At 35.8% G+C, this 22050-nt stretch overlaps 1 protein-coding gene and 1 pseudogene across 5 annotated transcripts in view; both read left to right on the top strand.

The window, feature by feature from the left end:
- The window catches only part of AGO3 (argonaute RISC catalytic component 3), a 123064-nt gene extending 113716 nt beyond the window's left edge, over positions 1–9348 (top strand). For all 5 annotated transcript variants that reach the window (XM_024125562.3, XM_024125563.3, XM_024125564.3 and 2 more), the window contains 2 exons: positions 3551–3750; positions 4319–9348. In XM_024125562.3, coding sequence (XP_023981330.1) covers positions 3551–3750; positions 4319–4427 — 309 coding nt within the window. In that variant the 3' untranslated portion in view covers positions 4428–9348. The remainder of the gene's footprint in view (positions 1–3550; positions 3751–4318) is intronic.
- A 9109-nt stretch (positions 9349–18457) lies between these two features.
- The window catches only part of LOC102997055 (succinate dehydrogenase [ubiquinone] cytochrome b small subunit, mitochondrial-like), a 5002-nt pseudogene continuing 1409 nt past the window's right edge, over positions 18458–22050 (top strand).

The following is a 22050-nucleotide window of genomic DNA, read 5'->3' as shown; positions in this document are numbered from 1 at the left end:
CTGATGATTAATGATGTTAACCTTTTTTTCATGTGCCTGTTGACCATCTTTATGTCTTCTTTGGAAAAATGTCCATTCAGATCTGCCCGTTTTTCAACTGGATTTTTTTCTTTTGCTATGAATTGTATGAGTTCTTTATACATTTTGGATATTAACCCCTTATCAGATACATGATTTGCAAATATTTTCTCCCATTTAGTAGGTTGCCTTTTTGTTTTCCTGATGGCTTCCTTTGCTGTGCAGAAGCTTTTTAATTTGGTGTAGTCCTACTTGTTTATTTTTGGTTTTGTTGCTTTTGCTTTTGGTGTCAGATCAGAAAAAATCATCACCAAGACCTATGTCAGGGAGCTTATTGCCTATGTTTTCTTCCAGGAGTTTTATGGTTTCAGGTCTTACATTTAAGTCTTTAAACCATTTTGAGTTAATTTTAGTGTACAGTGTATGGTATAAGGTAGTGCTCCATTTTCATTCTTTGCATGTGGCTGTCCAGTTTTCCCAACCCCATTTATTGAAGAGACTGTCCTCTCCCCATTGTAAATTCTTGCCTCCTTTCTCATAAATTAATTGATCATATATGTATGGTTTATTTCTGGGCTCTATTCTGATCCACTGATCTATCTATGTGCCTGTTTTTACCATACTGTTTAATTAGTATAGCTTTATAATATACAGTCCCCAGCATACGATAGTTTGACTATTTTTTGACTTTACAGTGATGCAAAAGTGATATGCATTCAGTAGAAACTGTACTTCAAATTTTGAATTTTGATCTTTTCCCCAGCTAGTGATATACAGTACAATACTCTCATGATGCTGGGCAGCAGCAGCAAGCCACAGCTGCCAATCAATCACACGATCACAAGGGTAAAAAACTGATATACTTACAACCATTCTGTACCCATATAGCCATTCTGTTTTTCACTTTCAGTACAGTATTCAATAAATTACATGAGGTATTTAACACTTCATTGTAAAATAAGCTTTGTGTTAGATGATTTTGCCCAAATATTGGCTAACATAAGTGTTCTGAACACGTTTGAGTTAGGCTAGGCTAAGCTATGAGGTTCGGTAGGTTAGGTATATTAAATGCATTTTGACTTAGGATATCTTCAACTTAAAATGGGTTTATTGGAACATAACCCCATCGTAAGTCAAGGAAGATCTGTATAATATTTTATTTCTTTTTCTTGGCTAATTTCACTGGCTAGGACTTTCGATAACTATGTTAAATAAAAGTGGTGATGGGGCTTCCCAGAGGGAGGCCCGCATACCACAAAAAAAAAAAAAAAAAAAAAAAGTGGTGAGAGTGGGCATCTTTGTCTTGTTCCTGATCTTAGAGTATGATTGAGTATGATGTTAGCTGTGGGCTTGTCATATATGGCCTTTATTATGTTGAAATATGTTCCCTCTATACCCGCATTGTTGACAGTCTTTATTATAAATACTCAAATGCTTTTTCTGCCTCTATTGAGATGATCATACGATTTTTATCCTTCATTTTGTTAATGTGGTGTATCATATTGATTGATTTGCAGATGTTGACCCATCCTCACATCCTAGAATAAATCCCGCTTAATCATGGTTTATGATCCTTTTAATGTATTGTTGAATTTGGTTTGCTAATATTTTGTTGAGGATTTTTGCATCTATGTTCATTAGGGATATCGGCCTGTAATTCTTTTCTTGAGGCATTCTTGTCTGGTTTTGGTATCAAGGTAATGCTAGCCTTGTAAAATGAGTTTGGAAGAGTTCCCTCCTCTTCTATTTTTTGGAAGTTTGAGAAGGATTGGTATTAATTCTTCTTTGAATGTTTGGTAAAACTCATCAGTAAAGCTGTCTGGTCCTGGACTTTTATTTGTTGGGAGGCTTTTGATTACTGATTCAATCACTAGTAATAGGTCTGTTCAGATTTTCTATTTTCTGCTTCATCATGATTCTGTTTCTAACCCATCCTCCATATTACTGCTGATGTTACTTTTATAAAACCCCCAATCTTATTACACCCAAAACCTCTCCTGTTAAAAAAAAGCTGTGCAGTGCTTTCCCTGCTGCCTACAGGTGAAAGTCCAAATTCCTAAGCATGTCATTCAGTCTGATTCCAAATGTTCATTTCAATTTCATCTTTTCCCCCTCGTGCCCCATATTCTGTTCATCCTAGTCTATTAGCTATTCCCCAAATACGCCATGAAATTATATGCCCCCATGCTTTTGTTAAGGCTGTTCATTCTCTCCAGTGTCTCCTCACCCTACCCATCCCATAATGGCCAAATCTCACTCATTCCCCTCTTGGTGAAGAACCCCCAGGGCTCACCCTCACAATTACTTCCTTTGGTATTTTCATATAGGACTAAGTACCAGTAGTACTATAGCCATTTATTAGTTGTTTTATAATTACATATGCTCTATTTCCTTTACTCCTCTACTGAATTATGTTTCCATTGTTTTGACATTGTTTACTTTGTTTTTCTTTGAATTCACAGTCCCTAGCATAGTGACTAATACATAGGAGCTCAACTAATGTTCTTATTTATTTATATGGTAAAAAACACATAACATACAATGTACCATTTTAACCATTTTTAAATATACAGTTCTGTGACATTAAGTAATTCACATTTTTCTGCAGTCATACCACCTTCTATCTATGGAACTTTTTCATCTCCCCTGATACTCTGTACTCATTAAACACTAACTCTCCATTCCCACATCCCCCCAACCCATGGTGATCACCATTCTACTTTCTGTCTCTATGAACTTGACTACTTCAGGTACCTCATATAAGCGAATTGTACAACATTTGTCCTTTTGTGACTGGTTTATTTCACTTAGCATAACATCATCAAGGTTCATCCAAGTTGTAGTATGTGGCAGATTTTTCTTCCTTTTTTTTTTTTTTTTTTTTTTTTGGTTAAAATTAAAATTAACATAGAGTACAATGGCAGTTATCAGGAGCTGAGGCTAAGGGTGAGTGGGGAGTTGCTGTTCCACAGGTATAAAAGTTCAATTACACAAGATGAGTAAGTTCTAGAGATCTGCTGCATGATAGTGTGTCTATAGTTAACAATAGTAGTTAACAATAATATATTGTATATTTTAAATAATTTTAAGAGTAAATCCCATGTTGTGCTCTTACCACAATAAAAAATAGAAATACAAATAATTATATATATATATACATATATATGTGTATATGTGTGTGTGTGTGTGTATATATATATATATATATATATATATATATATATATATACACATACATACACACACCACCTTTTATTATAAATTCATCCATCAGCAGATACTTGGATTGTGTCCACCTTCTGGCTATTGTGAATAATGCTGCTTTGAACCAGGTGTGTAAATATCTGTTCCAGTCCCTGTTTTTACTTCTTTGGGATATATACCCAGAATCAACTAAATGTTTTTTTATTGATTATTAAATTAGGATATATTTTGCTAATGTACAAAGCTTGTTTCTTCACTTAACTTATTCTGTGGTGAATATTTATTTAAAAGTTTAGAAATGAGCAGAATATTCCGTTGCCTTCTATAGGGTACCAGCCGTCCTTCACACTATCATGTTTTATGGGATGATAACTGCTTTACTGCAGATGAACTTCAACTGCTAACTTACCAGCTCTGCCACACTTATGTGCGCTGCACACGATCTGTTTCTATACCTGCACCAGCGTATTATGCTCACCTGGTAGCATTTAGGGCCAGATATCATCTTGTGGACAAAGAACATGACAGGTAATATAAAAGCATAACAAATACAGATTCTCACCCAAATCCAAGTATGCTCTGTGTGTTAGGATTTTTGTGGGAAATTTCTTTAAGTGTTTACATGTAAGTATGTGCCTCTCTCTTTGCCATAACGTACTGCCATTTAGAATTAAAGTTCCACAGGCTGTTAGAAGAGTCAGTGATCCAAATGAAAAGCTATGATAGAACTGACTGCCCAAGATGAGGGTTCCTATTAAAATGTGCCGTCTGGGCTTATTAGTAATAGTGTGATGTAGTGATTTTGTTGCTTTACCATATTAATTCAAGGGAGAGATTATTGGTAATAAAAGTGATATATACAGACAAAATTATAGGATGTCTTGGATTTACTTCTAAATAGTCCTGGAGAGGTGAGAGATGTAAAACAGAATTGGCCTTGAGTTAATAATTATTGAAACTGGATGATGGACATGTAGGAGTTCATTATACTGGCCTCTTTTTTTTTTAATTTTTTAAAAATTTTCTACAAATATTTTTCAGAATTATTACATCAGAATAGGGTTTGGTTTTGTGTTCACTGCCACTTTTCTTACAGTGCTGAAGGAAGTCACGTTTCAGGACAGAGCAATGGACGAGATCCACAAGCTCTTGCCAAGGCTGTACAGATTCACCAAGATACCTTACGCACAATGTACTTTGCTTAAAAAGTCTAAGAATATTCTCTGAGAGGAAGAACTGGAAGATGAATCAACATACAACTTATGTTTCCAGTGGAGTCAGCTGAGTGGGGATGCCTCCAGCCATACAGAAACCAACACTGTGTGGGGGCCAGGGTCTGATCTTTATGTTAATACAAGGAAGATTGTTTACTTCATCAAGGAACACAGCACCATTATGCAATATGAAACCAGCCAACTGCTTTTTTGTGCGGTCTCCTGTAGGAAGTATCGCAATCATTTTGTTTTCACTTTCTTGTAGTCTAACCCTTTTAATGCCTTTACCTCAAGTTGCTTGGCAGCACAACTCTTTGCAAAAAAAAAAAAGTAAAGAAAAAGTAAATGATGGTTTTTTAAAAAACACACCTATATGAATAATCAAAGTGATTGTTCACAGTTATGTGTGCAAAAAATGTGCGTTCATGTATTCTTGTAAAAGTTATCTGTATATTTTACTTATATACATGCATACTGCATATGCATATATATCTGGATCTACACTGATAATAGATATATATGTATCTCTGTATATATTTTATAGTTCATTCCATTGGGGAACTTTCTTTCCCTTTTATTATCCTCCCACCACCACTATGATTTCTCTCTCTACCTCCCTTGCCTTCATCACCTACATTTGTTTTTCCCTGATGCTACCAGTAACATTCAGATGTTCATGTATCTGGTTCATTTGAATATGAAGCATGGCAAACTAGATTTTTATTTTGCACACCCTACTCCTGTCTTGTCTCATACATAATTCTGAGTCCTCATCTCTTGGTATTGCTTTCTTAAGAAAATATATATATATATATATATATATATATATATATATATATATACACACACACACACACATATATATATAAAAAATGTTTTTGTGAGAGTGAATGTCTGCCCCCTCCTGCTCTCAACTTACATTTGCCATTTGTGCAATGTGTACATAAGCAGTAGCAACCTAAACTATTCTTTTTCTTTAGTGAGTTTGTTAAAGCTGCTATAAATATATATAAAAAAAAACACAACTTTGTCAGAAGTTGTAACTCTCTCTATATATAAGTGATATGTATTCTAAAGTCTTCTGTTTCTATGTGTTATACATGGAAATCCCTTAAAACTTTTATAAAGGGTAAATATTTTAAATGATTGGAACTGTGTAGGGTTGAGGCCTCTGAAATTGGGTGGAGAGAAGGTATTGTGGAGGGTTTTTTTGGTTTTTTTTTACTAGTTTATTTGCTGCCTCTCATACCTTAATGTGATTTTCATATATATATATTTTTATATATATGTGTGTTGTATATATATAAACATATATGTATGTGTTTTGAAGTATAGCTTCCTTTTCTTTTATATTTATTAGAATAGTGCTTTAATAATTATAGAATCATATCGGCAACATCTTTTATAGAAATATAATCATGTTTATTTTAAGAACTGACAACTTGTTTTTGCTCTCTTTTAGTGCAATAAGCAGTTTTAAAAGAAAGCTGTGTCTGTTTGACATCTTTACCACAGATAGTGGGAGAAACAGGCACCTCCATAATTTTAAAAGGGCAAAGTATATAGCCTTAATTTCAGAAGGAAAGTTTTGTAATTTTCAAGTTTAAAGCATGTCTTATAAAAATCATAATGAAAATGAAGGAAGTTAAATTTCCTAAATGAGTGTTGACCTTGAATATTAGAAATAAAGTTGAAGAACTTTGATTTAAGTAATGACAGTGACTAGCTTAAGATTTAGAAGATATTTAAATTCTTTGAAAATAGATCATGTTTATTGAAGAATCATACTGGTAAGGTGCCCATTTTCATTTAGTAAAATGAGTCAGGAAAATATAAAATGATATTTTAAAAACTTTTTTTGCTAATTCATCACCAGTGTAACTTTCCTTTTAAAATTAGGGTGATGGTGACAAAGGAAGTTAGGACTTTGAGCATTTGAAATGAGTTAAATCACTGAAATGTTGAAAAAAGTTTTGCAAAACTTTTGTTTTATTGACTTCACTTTAAGATATTAAAAAATACTATAAAGCTGTCAAAACCGAGTTTATCAGTAACCTTGGATTCAGGGGAGCTTTGCACTTTGTAACTCATGAAAATTGCATTTTAATTTTTTTTTTTTTTGCACTGGTTCAGAGTATTGATATTACAGATTGTTTCCAGTGGGCATTGCTGTTAACCTTTCAGAATTCCATCTGCACATGAAAACAAATGGATTAGCTCTTTAGTTTCTCTCTTACCTATAATCCACACTTATTGCCAATTTACTGTATTTTGAGCCTAAAATCTGAGCCCATATCCTCCAACAGGTATGAAATATTTTGTCCCTCTGCCAGAAAACTAAGAAAGTACTGTATTTTGTATGTTTATTATATTGAAGTGTCTGAAATGCAATTTACAACACTGTTTTAAAGCTCTTTACATAAGGTAATGTTTGTGTAGTGTATACATTTTTCTCCCAACCCTCCCCCCCTCCAAAAAATTTCTATAAAGAGTGTATTTTTTTTTACATTGAAATTTCACTGAATATAGTCAAGAACATAGGCAAGAGAAGAAAATAGTATATCCTAGGTGGTAAAAACCTGATGGTGTATGTTTGCTCAATATGAGTAAAACATCTTCCTTTATCAGTGGGAGCTGTACAGATTGATGTGGAAAACTTTAGGGCCCAGGGAAGAACTATAGATAACCTTTCCCTATTTACCTGCTTTACCTAATTTTCAGTCACTTAATCTCACTTGTGCTAAAGTAAAGCCCATAATTTAAATCTATTTAGAAGGACTTTTACAGAGGAAAAAATAATTTTTTTTAATATAAAGCTTTACCTTTGAAGTGAGTTCTTTTTAGGGTGCTCTTAGAGTTTCAACATTGCTAGTTTAAAGTTGGTTAACTTGAAAGAATATGTATAGTATATTCTATTTTGCTTACTAACAAATTGGTATATCAAACTTAATTATAAGAAACTTTGTGCTTAGAACTTTAAGGTAAATACTAAGTGGCAAATATTTTTTGAAATTTGTTTCATTATTATACTTCTGGTGTAGAATTGCTGATCTTTTTTATTTTAAAAAAAAAAAGGTTGTTTTGAGTTTAATGGTCATGAAACTCAACAGTGACCTTTCTGTTCCTGCCCTTGCTCACTAATTACACAATGAATGCTAAATTTCTGTCTGCTGTTTTCTGTGATATAAGAGTGACTTCAAAATGTCAGTCCCAGCAACTGGTATAATAGATTTTCATGTGAAGCAGAATTGGGAGTTTAATGTATATTCTGGATGGCAAGTGTGTAAAGTGCTGATACATGTTTTATATTACAGTATCATCAAGTTACTGGCATTGAGGACCATGCATTTATAATACCGTAGCTGCTATATTTATTTAATGAAGTAGAGTCTGACAGTTACTGCACTTAACAGTAAGGAAATGAGCAGGATTCAAGGCTAGTGTTAGACTTTTTTTTTTTTTTCCTAAATAAGATTTAAGAACATGAAATATCAAGGTAACAAAGGGTGCTGCCAATTTAGTTTCAATTTAATATCAGGATACTCTTTCTTTGTTTTAGAAATGTGGATTTTTACTTTAGCAGTTTTGGAAAAGGGTACCTCAGCCTCCTCAGTACTGGTTTTTAGCATATTTTCACAGGAGTACAGGTGCCCTTTATTTTTTTCTTAATATTTACCTTTTAACAAGTTTATCAGAAAAAGTATTCTTCTGTGGAAATCTTCCTGTTTGTAACCTATTAATTTATTTATCTTCCTACAAGAGAGTCTAGGTGGGATTCTAGTAGGAATGTACTGGGTGTTTTAGAAGGCACTTGATAAAGATTCATCTCTACTTTCTAGCATGGAGACTTCTAGCCCTCTAAACACCTATACTGGTTTTCCAAACTAGGTTCTCTGATGACCCACCACTGCCTAAAGTTTACTTATATATTATCTAATGGATTTTAGTATGACAGACCTCATGACAGGCTTAGTCATGACAGACTTAAAGTATGACTAAGGAGATAGAAGCTGAGTTGCCATTCAGTAGAAACGGCTGGCTGAGGATCTCAATGTTTAAGGAAAAGGTGAACACTCAGCATGCCAGTAATCAGTCTAAAGGATCTATTATTGATGGATTATAGACCAGGAATTAGAGACTCTTATTCAAGGAATTTGGTGGGTGTTTGATTCAGAGGCCAACATGAATTTGCTATGGGTGGTGATTTTTATGAAATCTGTGAAGCTAGCCACTTGGATTCAGCTAGAATATTTTGTAGTCTTGCTATTAAAACTTGATAGTGATGTTTTGCCAAGAAGCTTAACTGACAGCTCGGCATAAATTTTATTCAGTATCATTAAACCTGGGTTAAATATTTATTTAACTCATCCTCTTAGATGTTCTCCTATTGAATAGTTTTTAAAGACAAGTTGCCCCTAACAGTAACTTGCTACTTAAATTATCTTTTATGAGTTATCAGTCAAGCTGCAAAAAGACACCATTGAACTGGTATCTTTATTTTGGCTTTTTTAATCCTTTTCATTCTTTTTGAGAATTCATGGATGTCTTAAAGCTTCAATAATAATACCTGGGAGACTTTATATCAAGTGAGGCCTTTGTGAGTGGCAGTATAACCCTGACTCTAAAGTCTTTCTTTATTTTCCTTTTTCCCTCTCATTTGATCATATAAAGCACTTTGTGATTCTACAGGAGTCGAAAAACAAGCCAAGAATAATGTGTAAAATCAGTACATAGATGTGAAAGTCAGAATTTTCTCCAAAAAATCTTTTTAAAAAAATTTCCTGCTTATACTAAGAACGTTTTTGATCAGTGGCAATATTGGAAATGATGCTGTGATTAGTGAAACCTAAGCTGACTCCCAGGAAGAAAAATTCAATCTCTCTCTCTCTTTCTCTCTCTCTCTCTCTGTGTCTCTGTGTGTATGTGTATATATATATATATATATATATATATATATATATATATATATATAGCCTCAAAGGGAAAAATATTTTTAACTTTTTCCTACTTTTAAAAGTGGTACATTTCAGTTTATAATTTTCCATGTTGGTCAAAATCATTTCTTTTAACTAAGATATAATGGTCAAGGCTTGTGCTAATATCTACTGCTAGTTCAATTTTATTTTTCTTTACCCATCAAAGATAGTGCTCTATATTTTTACATCGTTGTAAGAATCTTTTGCTCTTAAAGTATGGAAGTTAAAGATTTTAATTTGAATTAAAGATAGAAGTTTAATAAATTTCATATGGAGGGTTGAGATTTACCAATGAGAAGCCCTGTTGAAATATCAGGTAGCCAACAGTGTGACAAAATTAAGATGCTATCAAATCATCTATCTGGCCATTGGTCTCCCTTCCTTTTTGAAATCAATGTCTTAGGTAACCAAATTCTAATGTTGTGTCTGTGTTAGTGTGTCAGTAAAGCAGAGATGTTCTTCAGGGTAGACACTGAATTAAATTTTTAAATCATTTTTTAAAGCAAGGCGGTTCTTAGAAAGTGCCTTTTCAGAAGATGGTGCTGTAGATTTTTATTTTTCAAATAGCATGAGGCTAAAAATTTGAAAGATAAATTATTTTAGAATTCCAAGAGTATGACCGTTTCATATAAATAACGTTATTTGTTGTTCTGAATCTGGTCCAAGGGAACCAAGTAAAGCTTTTATTCAGTAAAGTATCTAAGTAAATGCTCACCAAATATATTTTGTAAGTTTAAAAACACAGTTTTTAACAGAATTAACCCTTTCAGTTCTCAGCTGTGTTGCAGGTAATCTATAAGGCACATAAAACAGCAAGTTTGCTTAACTTTTTAACAAGAGTATGGATATAGTAGTAAGTGCCCGACGGCAAAGGTAACTTGCCAGAAATTATGTCATAGGCTACCTTTTCACCCCCAGCATATTGACCCTTTTGTAAATATCTACTGGCAGCCTTTTCTAATTAATCTTTATTAAAGAAGACTGCTTATAAAGATGGAGCCAAGTCATCATGGAAATCAGTGTAAGAGGAGAAGTAAAGTGATTATTTCTCTATCTTTAGGGAAATTTTTTCTTTTTCAGGCAGCAAGAAATATTCTAAATGTTTCTCTCTTTTTTCTAGCATAGGTGAAAAATGATGATAGTGCATCTATATGATCAATTAATTAGAAATAGAACAGGTAAAATTGGGCTTTGGAGGAAATAAGTAAGAGGGAGGATAATAGCAGGACTATTCATACTGGTTGGAAATTTAGTAATCTACCAGAAAGCAATTTTCCCCTGAACTAGGAAGTAGTAAACAGCAGTAAATGATCACCTAACCAGTTCTTGCTTGTGAATTTGGTGAGCACTCTTCCAGAAAAGAATAGACTTAAAAACACACAAAGAAACACACCTCAGTAACCTTGTATGCTGCATTATGTAATAATGATAGTAAAATTATATTGATTGTTTGGAGTGTACTATGTCTGTCTGCAAATATACATGCACATTAAACTTTTTCGTTTTTTATAATGTCATAATAGCAATTACGAGTTTATTTTTTTAATATTAATTTTTCTATTGTGATGTTTATATTTATTGGCAATTTGTGCGCAACTTTTATATTTTGCTTAGATATTGGTTTTAAGGTATTTTATTTTTATAGATATCTCTAGCTTTTCCTCTTTCTTTGTAATATTAGCAAAGATTAAGATGGAATGTTAATATGCCAACCAAACTACTAATTCCATAAAGTCTAGAGTTTGGATTTTTACCAATAAACCATTAACACTATTTTCTAACTTAGAATACTTAATGTTGTTTATATAGTGGGCATTAAAGACAGTCTTTAGACAGATTTCTAAACGTGGAGGGGAGGTGGGGCTTTTCTTTAGATTTCTTTCCCTTAAGTAGAAAACTAATACTAATGGATTGGATTTATTTTACCTGATCTGCAGTTTTGGGGCAACTTGATTGTTACACTTCTTATTTCTAACTTCAGCTACACTGAAACTGCTTTAAATGGATACATCATCCAGCGTTAGGATTGTGATACCATTCTCATAGGCCTGGAAAACAAATAGCAAATGATCCAGAAGTCAGTGATAATTGACTTTGAAATGGGGTGCTCCAGCCCCTACCATGATTATGTTACGTGGAAGATTTGCTACCCTGATCTTTTCCCTGCCATACCTTTAAAGTTGATTCAACCCTACCATAATTTCTAAGTTGTTTCTTCTTCATCAGTGAAGAAACAGAGTTTAAGTGGCTAGGCAGAATCAGTGATAAAGACTAATATAGTGTTTCAGCTATTTAAAAATTTAAGTAATAATTATGAATGTGAATTAACTGGAAGACAAAAGTATGATTATAGAAAATTAATTTCAAGCAATATGGTTACTCCAGTTTCCTACAAGATTATTTGTATTGACATTAACTTTTTATAAAGGTGTATGAAAAAAGTGAATTCTGTTAAACAGGTAAAATATTTCCATTGTGTTTTTTGTTTTTTTTTTTTTTTTTTTTTGTGGTATGCGGGCCTCCCTCTGCTGTGGCCTCTCCCGTTGCGGAGCACAGGCTCCGGACGCGCAGGCTCAGCGGCCATGGCTCACGGGCCCAGCCGCTCCGCGGCATGTGGGATCCTCCCAGACCGGGGCGCGAACCCGGTTCCCCTGCATCGGCAGGCGGACGCGCAACCGCTGCGCCACCAGGGAAGCCCCTCCATTGTGTTTTTACATGGTGAATTTGCTTGGTAAGCCATTTTTTTCTGTAAGAGATTAAAAGATAAACTTTATCCCTCCTCTGAGCTTTAAATTCTAAATTATCAGGGTTTAATGTATGACATTTTGCCATACTACATTCTTTCACTGAGAGGGGTAAATGAGAAAGTTTCAAGTAACTGTAATTGGAAAAGTATTATTTTTATGTTATGTGAAATTTAACAATTTAAAATGAATCAGCATGTGATTTCGTATAGACATTAGCCATATCACTTTTTCCCCACGTTTTTGCCAGTTTCAGTAGGTTGATACACACACACACACACACACACACACACACACACACACACACACACACACACACACACAGCTACTTCCTTACCCTTACATCAAGCATTAATTGAAGGTTGGTATTCTGATTATAGGAATTTGTTGATACTAAAAAACTAAATATGTTTCAATCAGTCAGATATATTTTTATTGCAAATATATGCTCCCCTCTTAAGGATATTTATTGTAGTTATAATTTTAATAGTTTTATTCATTATGCTTCAACATTGTCCTAGATTGACAGGCATATAATTCTTGTAGATCAATATTTTTAAGGCAGCTTTGAGTAGAAATCATCCTTTATTTTCTTTTTTTCCTTCCAAAAGCTCATAGGAACCTGACACATAGAGCTTATTTTGCACTTTTAACTGGTTGGCTCCATAAATCAGGGTACCTGGCATCAGTAACTGAATTACCATGGTGAAGTACTTGGTGACTTGTTCAAGTTTACAGTCATCTCTTAGAACTGTCATGAATAGGCTTCTGTGAGTAGAAAACAGATGGGATTGTTGGCCATTAGAACTTTATTTTCTTTGCTTTTTTTTTTTTTGGTTTTATTATTTCTAAAAATTGACTGCATGCACATCTGTAATTTTATGTTTAAAGTTTAAGAGGCCATGCCAGAAACTAGAGAGGGAGATTACCCTGGTATTTAATGCCTAAAACTTTCCATCTTTATTTACTTCATGGCTTTAGTTGGAAGAACAAACAAAAATCCTTTAATTTGGCCCTTTATTTTTAGAACCAAAGAAGGAAAGACTCTTTCTACAAAAAATGTTTGCAGGTGTGATAGGAGATCTTTGTGAAGAAATGGACTAGTGGGATTGTAAGAGTATGTAGTGAGGGGGGAAATGAGGAAAAGGAAAAGGTTTCTTTGCCGGAATCCTTGGAGAGAAACCTTACAATTGTTTGATATTTGTCTGGTTCTCACAGTCACATTGTAAAAGAGGAACTGTTGCCATTTGAACCTAAGAAGAGAGTCTCTGTAACCTAAATTTATTTTATGTTGTTGTCCCAGATCTAAAGCTGCATCTATTTTGATTAGAGAAGTTGCTTCTGAATAAAGAAATGAAGTATTTATCCTTAAATAGAGCCATGGCATTGCTATCAACATGGCTTCTCCAGCTTTTCCCTTTATATAGAAAACACAAAACAGGACCTGTCCAGACAAGGTAGTCTCTCCTGTAAAGAAAATATTTTTTGATAACAGATTTGGGGGAAACACTGGTTGATTGTAATGAAGGGGGAATTTTGCCTAACATAGTCCAACCAGGTTAATGGATACAGTTTGATCCCAGGGAGTTTAACAAGAGGAGCCTTTGGTAGCAGGTAAACCTTTGGTTTTGGTAGCAACAGATTTGGATCTCCAGTGGTAATTAACTGCAGATATCTCCCTGTTTCACAGAAAGGGAATGATCTCATAGTATTAACGATGATCCTGCAAATGTGCCTGTGCTCTTTGTCTAATTCAAAAATCAGGACTAGCGAGCACTAACCAAAATCTTCTAATACTTTGTCCTATAAGATTCTTTAAAAGTTTTCCAGGAGCTTTCTCATTTCTTAGCCCAGGGTACAATGCCTTTCTCCTCTTTAAAAAAGAAAAGAAAAAGGATTTAGAGGCAGTTTAGATAGAATTCTACTATGAGTAAATAATAGAGTCTTTAAAATACTTGGGAAAGGAAGATCACATGCCGCAAGTTATAGCTTGATTGAGAGACTCTTTGAATACTGTTTTCATGTTTGGGTTCTAAAGTTTTTTCTTTGACCTACCATTCTTTGATTTACTTGAGTGCCATCATTCTGTATTGGGATGTAATCAGTGTTTTATGCCATTTATGAATTGTGCAGTTTTTCCCTCTTCACACCCTACACACACACACACACACACACACACACACACACACTGTTAAAAATAAAAGGGGGAGGACTAAAAAAAAAAGAGGGATAATGAGAATCATTAGAATGTAACTTTAGTTAATATAGATGGAAAGAAATCCTAACTTGGTTAAATGAGAATTAAGACTGAAAGTGTTAGTGCTGCAGGTATTATCTCTATCCATAGCGTTTTTTGCTAGCTATAGAGTGGTAATATGAACAGAATATATATCTGAAATATGTTACAGCAAAGTGATAAAAGAAATTATTCCTAAAAAAATTATTCTTGAAAGTAATATTTCAATCTTCTCTAACAGAGATGCCCATATTCTTAAGGAAAATTAATGTAGCTCCTGGTTTTAATGAATCAGACTCTGATTTAAATTTCAGAAGATTTGTAACTTTTATTCTGACACATCTTCTTAAATATGTAAAAATTACACTGAATGAATACTTAAGACTATTCTTTTCTCTTAATTTACATGATTTTTTTCAGACCTTAGTTCTATAGATATTGATTTCTCGCTCACACATATGCCTCTTGGTGTGTGCAGAATTCCATATTAAAAGTTTTCTTAAACTCATTTCCTAGTCAAACCTGAACTGTAAAGGAGAAGGCATAAATAGGTTTAAAATGCAGGAAATTTTAGAAGATCACAACTGGAAAAAGACTGCTGAGAACTTGTTGCCTTTGAGAGTAGAAAGGGCTCTAAAACTTGAACTGAGATGTGGAGTTTAGTCAGAGCTCTACCACTAATTTGCTCTGTGTCCTTAAGGCAATTTCCTTAATCTCTGTGTGCCTAGGTTCTTATAAAATGGTAGTGATAATACCTGCCCTCACCTCCCTCACAAAGTAGTTGTAAGAATAGGATAATGTTTGTGACAGTGCTTGAGTTCTCCAAAAGCAAAGCTATTCAGAAGTTCAAGATAAAAGAATATTGTTGTGTGAAGGGTTCATTTCTAGTTTGCTTCTATGAAAGTATCTTTAGTTACCCTAGATCATTTTATCAAACAAGTGTAAGAGAAACTGAGGCTTTATCATGGTATGGTGTTCACCTACAAACGTATTCCGTTCTGTTTCTCCCCTGCTAGATATTTATTGCACAGGCTGAATTTTTCTTTATAATAATCTTTGGAAAAAGTGTAACTTCAAAAACCAAACTCCTTTTAGTGGTGCTATGGCAGCTGTGATTGTATTTTGAGTTAGATTAATGTGGTGAAACCATCAGATAATCAGAAATTAACTTGGCCTTTTGCCTTCAGGCATTTTTGCTACAGATTGGCATCAGAGGCTGTTGTACAACCAGATAGTTATCCCTTTGTTTCTTGCAGATTTTTGGTACCTTTTTTTGGAGTAAGGGGTTAGGTTTTAAGAAGGAAAGTGTGCTTATTTCACTTACCACTTTGCAGAGTTGACCGTTGCTTTCCAATCACCATGTACCTGTAAAAATTAAAATATAGTAAAAGGGTTTTTTCTTCATTTAAATTCAGTTCTGAGCATCTGCAGGTGATATCAGGCAGCCTGTTGGTGTCTGACCCAGTTACCTTTATGGATTGTGGGCAGAACCTTACATTTCTACAGGCTTACCCACTTTCCTGAGGGGAAGGGGCTCTTGTTTCTAGGAAAAAAACAAAGGGCACATCACCACAGGTTGTGTAAGCAATTCCTTGTTGAAACAGACAAGTTTGGTTTGTGTTTTGTTTTGTTTAAGAAATAAAAGGATGCATTTTAGGTACACAGGGTATGAATGCATTCAACATTTATTTTTTTATCTCTATAGATGCTGATCTCCCCTTGTTGTAGGCAGTTTGGGCTTTTCCAGCTCATCACTAACATGGATGAGATCTATCTTAGTTTTATAGGATAATGAGAATTACAAGTACTGAAAAGTTGGGGAGATTCATGCTTGGAAAATGAACAAAAAAATCCACCTTGCTAGGTGAGATAGCTGAGAACATTGGATATATCAGGAATACTTTTTAACATTTTTTGCTGTAATGTGTAGCTTTAATATCTGTCTTCAGTTATGGACCCCATGAAAGTATTACTGTATCTTGTGAATAAAGATCATTCTTGTGAACTAGTATATGGATGCATTCATAGGCTGCGGGAAGCAGTGGTATGTGTGTGTGTGTGTATGTGTGTGTGTAAACTATGTTTATAACACTGTGTATTACATAAGTTTATGTAGAAAAAGTAATGTGTTTCTTTAGTGTTTGGGGGACTAAAATTGTAATATAACCATTCCAGTGTAATCTGACCACTCACTCTAGAGAACATTTATATTACACATAAATACACACCCCTAAAGCGTTGCTAACTACTCCCACTTGAGATAATTGCTGCTTTTTTTTTAAGCCCGAAGTAGTGGACAGGAAATAGCACTCTTTTAAAGGGGGCTTTTCTGAAAAGTAAAATGTAAATATAGGACATGTGGGGAGGTGGGGCCTCCTGCAAATGTCCTGCAGATGGACAAATAGCCTTTTAAATTTTACTTTTTAACCATCTTAACCGTGTGTGCCTATTTGTATTGCAGATGTGAAATATTTTGGGGAGTTAATATCAGTATGTTTTGAAACTGAATTATTACATAAAATCAGAGTAACCTCTTTCTCCATCCTCCTTTTCCACACTGACTATTCTTGCCAAATATACCAAGTTTCAGCATGGTAAAATGATGGACACTCAAACCTCCTTCCTCATCTTCCCTATCCTGTCTTACACCTGGTCTGGCCTTATATTTTTTGTTGGCTTTTCATAAGTAAGAACAATTTACTGTAGTACTTTAGAGACTGCAGAATTTCAGAATGTTTATAAGCCTTCCTTTGTTAATGTTTGGTTACACGATTACATTAGTTAAAACAATGGAGTAAGTCTGAGTTTGTAATATGCTACAAGATAAAATCTTGAATGATATTAAACTTGACTGCCACATTCTATTAAGAGGAAATTGGATTATATGGTGGGTGGGAGCTACTCTATTATATGTAATCACTTTATAATTAGAAACACCAAATGTTGAGTCCTATCACTGTGTACTTGGGGGCCAGGCTTTGGATATGGTTGTCATTTTAATCCCTTAAAGACCTATATGTCATTAAGATGAGCAGAAGGCAAATAAAGTTTTTAAACAAAAATGCTTTTGGGGGGGGTATTTAAATTTTCTTTCCCCCAAAAAAGTTTACTACAAAAAAACCTAGGGTTGAGATTGAGAAGCTTCAAGCCGCTTTTTAAGCAGTTCAGTCACTTACAATATTTTATGTTAAAGAAATTGTCATAATTCTTTCTGAGCCAAACTGTCACTAAAATGTCCTGTGACAGAACCACTCCTCTTTTTTCTGCCATTCTGTGTATTGGAAGTGTTCTTAGTTGTATTTGTTTTTAATCCTTGATTTTAAAATATTAATGGTTTTAGTGTTGCTTAGCTTCAGTTTGAAGTGTAACTTTCACTAATAACTGCAATAAAAAGAAAAGCTTTGCTCCAAACTTTGTTTTGTGGTCATCATTACAGCACTTCAGGCTTAGGTAAAGGGAGTTAGTGTGATAAAGCGGAAAGAATTTAGGCTTTAATAATCACGAAGTCCTGAACTCAAACCTGGATTGCGTGATTTCGTGACAATAGACAAGTTCCTTGATGCTTCTAAATCTCAAGTTTCCTCCACTATAATGAGATAATAGTAGGGCTGTTGGGACATTAAATGAGTTAATAGATGGAGGGTACTTAATAGTGCTGGGCATGTAGGTGGAACTCAGGTTTTAAAGAGGTTCTGCTGCGCCAGCCCCTCACCAACCCAGGACTTCCCTGGTGGTCCAGTGGTTAAGAGTCCACACTTCCACTGCAGGGGGCACAGGTTTGACCCCTGCTTGGGGAAGTTCCTCATGCTACGCAGTGTGGCCAAAAAATAAAAATGCCTGATGGGGCTGGGGCTCCATATAAAGAAAAATTAAAGTGATGGAAAATACAATTCAATAAATAAAGAGTTTCTCCCCCACCTTAAATAAAAGACATTGGGTCTTTTAGACTCTCCTCCCTTTAAGACATTGGGTGGCGTGGAAAGAGGGGTAAGCAAGAACCCAGGCTTGCAAACTCTGCCAGGCAGTGAAAGAACTTAAGAATAGGTAGGAAAAAAAGAAACTGAAATGGACGGGGAATCGTCACAGGCCCTGAAGTGGATACACAGCCCAGGTATGATATGCAAGAAGACCCTGGACTGAAATTTTGAAAACCAGCTCTCAACTGTCCTAACTGCATAGCTTCAGGTATATCACTTTTCATTTCATAATTGAAGTTAATAGAGTAAAATCAGAGGTCTCAAGTTGGCAGCCAATTTCTGTCTGCAAATAATTTTTGTTTGGTATTTTAAATATTTTTATTAGTCCCTAACATTTAAAAAAATCAGAAGATCTCACATAAAAATCCCTTAAAAAGGGCTTCCCTGGTGGCGCAGTGGTTGGGAGTCCGCCTGCCGATGCAGGGGACGCGGGTTCGTGCCCCGGTCCGGGAGGATCCTGCATGCCGCGGAGCGGCTGGGCCCGTGAGCCTGTGCGTCCGGAGCCTGTGCTCCGCAGCGGGAGAGGCCACAACAGTGAGAGGCCCGCGTACCAAAAAAAAAAAAAAAAAAAATCCCTTAAAACGTAAGGAGGGTCATCGATTTCACTATTCCTTCAGTATCCCTTCACAGCTGCCACCAGGGGAAGCTCAATAGTGGTTGGTCCCTTTGGATGGAGCACACTCTCCGCAGCCCCACCACTCTGCCCGGTCTGCACAGGGCAAATGTTTTCCTTTGCCATCTCTGGACTCAAAGGAACCCTAGTGTGAAGTGAGGCCTCCAAGCAAGCAGGAATCCCTATGAGGATGAGCTCCTTACCTGGGGGTAACTCACTACTTTGAAGCAGTCCAGCCTAAATACTAAAAACTTGTCCCTTCATTATTTCCATTTACCCTATTTATGTTCTCCAGAACATCAGAGAATTCAGTCTGTTCCCTTCTGGCTATTATGTGTTCTTCACCCCAGTCTTCTCCCACCTACATGTGACCAGAGTCTGTGCAACCCTAACAGTACAGTTTGTGTTCTTAAAGGATCTTGTTACTGATGCTGAAGAAGCACTAGTTAGCTTAACTAACAAATGCTGATGGGTTGAGTTTTTTTTAACTATGTGTGTCTGTTGTTAAGTTTGACAAATTGAAGAGAATCACTCTACTGTCAACCTGCCCAGTAACTACACTGATATAGGAAAATTCTAAAAACGTCAATAACTACACCCAAATTCATACAGTTAAATGGGGGAAATATGTGTAACGGTGATGCGAAGGCATGCTCTGATAAGTCAGGCTGTAGCATCCCTAAGTGTAGTACCAGAAAAGCATGACGGTTATCTAGGCAGACAGTAATCGGACGATTGCTCTGATTGATTAATAAGACATGCTGGACTGGACAGAACAAGTCACCAATTATATTAGAGTTAGCCTGCTTGAAACTTCAGGGAAAAGGGTGCTCAGCGCACTACACTAAAGCATACAGAAATGAGGCGGCAGTCTAAGGTAAAATTCCGAGGTGGTTTTTTTTTTGGAGGGGGGCCATGCATCTTGAACTCTCAGTTCTTGTAGTTTCCATGTTTCAGTCGTCTGATCATTTGACAAATTCCTTGGCTGCTGAGACTTGCATACCTTGCAGATGCTTTTAGGAAATTAATTAGGTTAATCTGTCAGTGCCAGGAAAGGACCGGATCATTTTTACTATATTTGATAAAATGTTTCTATCATAAAGGGGACTGGAATCTTTAGTTTTATCTGTAGAAAAAAGATGACTGTTTTCCTGCCTTCTGTCACTTTTGTTATTTCTGTAATTTCCACAGTCTATAGAGATCTTTACAATGCCTTTATAGAGCAGCACGTGTCTCATACTTTTTTCTCTATTAAAATATTTTCCTTTAAGAATAATCCTTGGGGGACTTCCCTGGTGGCGCAGTGGTTAAGAATCCGCCTGCCAATGCAGGGGATATGGGTTCGAGCCCTGGTCCGGGAAGATCCCACATGCCGCGGAGCAACTAAGCCCATGCGCCACAACTACTGAGACTGCTCTCTAGAGCCTGCGTGCCACAACTACTGAGGCCTGCGAGTCACAGCTACTGAAGCCCACGCGCCTAGAGCCTGTGCTCCCCGAGAAGAGAAGCCACCACAGTGAGAAGCCCGCGCACCACAACGAAGAGTAGCCCCCGCTCTCCACAGCTAGAGGAAGTCCGAGTGCAGCAACAGACCCAACGCTGCCAAAAATAAATAAATAAATTTATTTATTTTAAAAAAAGAATCCGCCTGCTAAAGCAGGGGACACGGGTTCTAGCCCTGGTCCGGGAAGATCCCACATGCTGCAGAGCAACTAAGCCCATGTACCACAACTACTGAGCCTGTGCTCTACAGCCCGCGAGCCACAACTGCTGAGCCCACGTGTCACAACTACTGAAGCCTGCGCATCTAGAGCCCGTGTTCCACAGTGAAGTAAACCGCAATGAGAAGCCCGCACACTGCAACGAAGAGTAGCCCCCGCTTGCCGCAACTAGAGAAAGCCCGTGCACAGCAACGAAGACCCAATGCAGCCTAAATAAATAAATAAATAATAATTTTTTTTTAAAAAAAAGAATAATCCTTGGGAAACTTACACAACATTGTAAAGCAATTATACTCCAATAAAGATATTTTTTTAAAAAAAGAATAATGCTTGGGTTCAAGATTTACTTATAAACAAGGCAGACATATTCGTGGTTTAGGATTATGAAGCCTTATATGATGTCTGATTCTCAGCTGAAATAAATTGTTAATGGACTTTTTTGCTAACTGACCTCAGAAACAGCCCAACTCAAAAGTACGTGCTCCCTGACTTCAGACTTTACTACAAAGCTACAGTAATCAAGACAGTATGGTACTGGCACAAAAACAGAAATCTAGATCAATGGAACAGGATAGAAAGCCCAGAGTTAAACCCACACACATATGGTCACCTTATCTTTGATAAAGGAGGCAAGAATATACAGTGGAGAAAAGACAGCCTCTTCAATAAGTGGTGCTGGGAAACCTGGACAAGTACATGTAAAAGCATGAAATTAGAACACTCCCTAACACCATACACAAAAATAAACTCAAAATGGGCTAAAGACCTAAATGTAAGGCCAGACACTATCAAACTCTTAGAGGAAAACATAGGCAGAACACTCTATGACATAAATCACAGCAAGATCCTTTTTGACCCACCTCCTAGAGAAATGGAAATAAAAACAAAAATAAACAAATGGGACCTAATGAAACTTAAAAGCCTTTGCACAGCAAAGGATACCATAAACAAGACCAAAAGACAACCCTCAGAATGGGAGAAAATAGCTGCAAATGAAGCAACTGACAAAGGATTAATATCCAAAATTTATAAGCAACTCTTGCAGCTCAATAACAAAAAAACAAACAACCCAATCCAAAAATGGGCAGAAGAACTAAATAGACATTTCTCCAAAGAAGATATACAGATCGCCAACAAACACATGAAAGAATGCTCAACATCATTAATCATTAGAGAAATGCAAATCAAAACGACAATGAGATATCATCTCACACCGGTCAGATTGGCCATCATCAAAAACTCTAGAAACAATAAATGCTGGAGAGGGTGTGGAGAAAAGGGAACCCTCTTGCACTGCTGGTGGGAATAATGTAAATTGATACAGCCACTATGGAGAACAGTATGGAG

This window comes from Physeter macrocephalus, chromosome 3 (assembly GCF_002837175.3).
Source record: "Physeter macrocephalus isolate SW-GA chromosome 3, ASM283717v5, whole genome shotgun sequence".
NCBI lineage: Eukaryota > Metazoa > Chordata > Mammalia > Artiodactyla > Physeteridae > Physeter > Physeter macrocephalus.
Note: the sequence above shows the minus strand (reverse complement) of the source record. Positions and strands in the feature narration are given on the sequence as shown.